The 3109-nt window shown below is 46.7% G+C and overlaps 2 protein-coding genes across 2 annotated transcripts; one reads left to right on the forward strand and one right to left on the reverse strand.

Annotated features, from left to right (window-relative positions):
- Window positions 1-34: 34 nt before the first annotated feature.
- On the forward strand, window positions 35-1155 carry PPTG_18957 (hypothetical protein; the record flags this gene model as incomplete). Its single annotated transcript, XM_008917203.1, has 3 exons — window positions 35-45; window positions 139-543; window positions 616-1155. 3 exons carry the CDS (start codon window positions 35-37, stop codon window positions 1085-1087), a joined length of 888 nt encoding a protein of 295 aa, XP_008915451.1. The 3' UTR covers window positions 1088-1155.
- A 13-nt stretch (window positions 1156-1168) lies between these two features.
- PPTG_18958 (hypothetical protein) lies at window positions 1169-2448 on the reverse strand (the record flags this gene model as incomplete). The annotated part of the gene is made up of 3 exons (XM_008917204.1): window positions 2425-2448; window positions 2016-2360; window positions 1169-1954 (listed from the first exon to the last, which is right to left on the reverse strand). Exon 3 carries the CDS (start codon window positions 1814-1816, stop codon window positions 1169-1171), a length of 648 nt encoding a protein of 215 aa, XP_008915452.1. The 5' UTR covers window positions 1817-1954; window positions 2016-2360; window positions 2425-2448.
- Between the last annotated feature and the right edge of the window lie 661 nt (window positions 2449-3109).

The following is a 3109-nucleotide window of genomic DNA, read 5'->3' on the forward strand; positions in this document are numbered from 1 at the left end:
AATTAGCTACATGGAAATCCCTAACATCCATTCCATGAGGGAAAGGTGCGGTCCGATTGAAGTGATTCTAGCTCGATTGGATGAAAGTTGTTTAAGTACTAACCTTTTTGCTGTTTATATTCGTGGTGCCATGATTAGCATGAAAAAGCTGCGTAACCTCTGTGCGTCACCCTCATGTGATAACTTACGGTGGCTCGGAAGCATTGAGGACACTAAGTGGTTGGTCTACGTTCGCCAACTTCTGAAGTCCGGTTTGCATATTGCACAATTGCTCCGATCGGGTGAATCAGTGCTATTGCATTGTAGCCACGGTTGGGACCGCACAAGCCAGATCGCGTCGCTTGCTCAAATTTTCATTGATCCTTTCTTCCGAACGTGGAAAGGATTCCAAGTGCTGATTGAAAAAGAATGGTTATCGTTCGGACACCCCTTTCATATTCGGCACTCGCACGGTGAGAAAGCGGATACACAGGAGTCGCCGATTTTTATCCAATTCTTGGATTGCGTCTCGCAGCTCGTTCGAATTTATCCAAGCTACTTTGAGTAAGTTGAGATACCTATCGTTGCTGGATACAATCAGTAAAGTGACCGTAACCGTATCGATCAATTTTGCAGATTTAACGAGGGACTGCTGCTCATGCTCGCCGATGCTCTGCATTCATGTCGCTTTGGGACGTTTTTGTTCGATTGCAAAAAGCACCGTCAGGAAGCTAACTTGGGGAATCGGACCACATCCGTGTGGACTTGGGTTAACGGCTTTCGCCCGCAGCTCACAGAGCAAACCTATGCTCCGAAGCAAGTGTTGAACCCACCTCTGACTGGATTATTGAAGCGAGTCGTACTTTGGGATGCGATGTTCATGCGCTGGTCGGGTCAACAGCTTGTTCAGGAACCTCCGATTTCAACGAATTTCTTCTCCGACAACTCGCAGCGCACACCGACTTGGCAGCTACCACAGGGCACACTCAACGCCCTAAATACTGCACTCACTGTGAAATACCGCGAGGCTCAATTGATTCAGGAGCTAGAAGAGCGTATTACTGCTTTAGAAGAAAAAGTAAAGGGACGCAGGGGCTCCAGGCACTAGATGATACATGCCCGTCAGCCTGCTGTGATATCACATTTCTTGTTTACCATAAGCCTTTTATTCTCCGGAATAAGCTTTGCCTCATAGTTTGAACATAGCTTTCTCGTTTGCTAGATTGCGGCGCTCTGCCTCTAACTGGTCATGGAGGTGCCACGGGACCTTAGCCGCCAACACGAGTTGTCGTTTCCGCTGCTGTCGGTCTAAAGAACGCATCGGATCTTTAGCACGTTTAACGAGACCTTTGGCTGTTTGATTCTCTCCAGTTCTGGCATTATCAGTAGAACCTCGAGTGTTTCTTTCTTGCCTTGCTTGTACCAGAGGCTTGTCATGTTCTCGTTGTAGTTTTTGAATTTTATCAAATGAGAGCTCCACATCTCGAAACACTGGTTTGAATATCGCCTTCGTTTGCTCGGTTTGGGCTGTGGCTGCTGTGTGGGCCACCTGGTCCGATAGATCATCGATATGCCCTCTCGTATCGCATATCTGTTCTTTGTCATCGCGTACTGGCCCACTTTCATCGACTTCCTGCATTCGAAGCCGCCATTTATCGTGCACGAGCGCCAGAATATCGGTCGAGCCGATGCAAAAACCTTCTTTCTCTTTGGAAACTTCAATTACATCTGGAGACCAGTGTGAACCCCTCCAACGATGGTCGCGCTTGCCATTAGTTCTGTATAACTGGACCTGCCAGCTTCGCCGAGTTTCGGCAATTTTCTGACGTTTCTGCATAATCTTTACTTGGTAGTGGAAACGACATTCGCGCTGTAGTGCAGAATAAAAGCGCAGCTAAGGCATTTGTCATGTGCCAAATCAGATTGCACATACCTCCCAAAAGTCTAGATATTCTTCGTTTCGCCAGATTTCAAACTGTAACAACAGTAATTAGTATGAGTCTCGTCACCCGAACGGAAGCGTTTATCGTAGATACCCGTCTGCGCTTTTCTTCTATGGCATTAATGCGCTGTTGGAACTCGATGAACTCTTTCTCTTTCCGTTTGAATTCCAGACCTAGCGCAAAGATGACCTCAAGCTTCACCTTGGTAATGAGCGCACGCTGTTGTTTCATTTTTGCCTCCATTTCTTCCACCCACCCATGCTCAATTGCACGAGGGGATACTCGCATGCGTTGCGTTTGCATGTCAAGATATATACTTTCCATCTAGAAAAAAAAAGTGTTGCAATGGTTATAGTGAGGTCAATACAAACGATAATTGTACGTACATCATGTATTCGTTCGTGCTCGATGTAGTAGTCATATTCCAGTTGTGCAACGCTGTTTAAGCAAAAATGCACAATGTGTGAGTGCCCTAAACACGGCGCAGTCAGCGGAAGCTTACCGTTGTTTTAGTTGCTTTCGTTCTAATCGAGCTTGGAGTTTATCGCGTTGAGCACGATGCCACTCTGCTTCAACCTCCAACACCGCAATATATTCTTGTCGGTTGCGAGTTTCCCTATGACGCATCAATGTATAAATTTCCATGCGTGCTTTCATCCCACGAAACATCCGCTGAATCTGAATAGCTCCACTCTCTAAACGTGCTGCTCTCTTCCGTGCATTCTTTCGTGCGAGGGTTCCACGCACCAGTCGCTGCAAGTTGATAGCTCTTATCTCCAGCCACCGTAAATCAAATTTCTTTCTAGAGAGAAAACCGCGCCACATAGATTGAATACGCAGTGCTGCTACCTCTCGTTTGCAGCGTTGACAAAACTCCTTTGCAAAATACATTCGGATGACAGACTGAATCTTGGTCACATTAATATACTCCCAGCGCTTCCAGGTCGGTATCACCTTGTAGCGAATATAATGTCCACGAAACAACGCCTGAAGCCTCGTGACACGAATATCTCGATTTACATGCCATATACGAACCCATTGCCTTGTCAGGAAACCGCGTACCAGGCGTTGGATCTGCAGTACCGCCTTAACTTCTTTGAAGTACACCCGCCAAAACTGTCGATGCAAATGCCCTCGCCACCACTTTTGCAGCTTACGCGTTGCCTACGCAAGAGTAATAATATTGC

The sequence above is a fragment of the Phytophthora parasitica genome, assembly GCF_000247585.1.
Source record: "Phytophthora parasitica INRA-310 unplaced genomic scaffold supercont2.96, whole genome shotgun sequence".
Classification (NCBI taxonomy): Eukaryota; Oomycota; class Peronosporomycetes; order Peronosporales; family Peronosporaceae; genus Phytophthora; species Phytophthora nicotianae.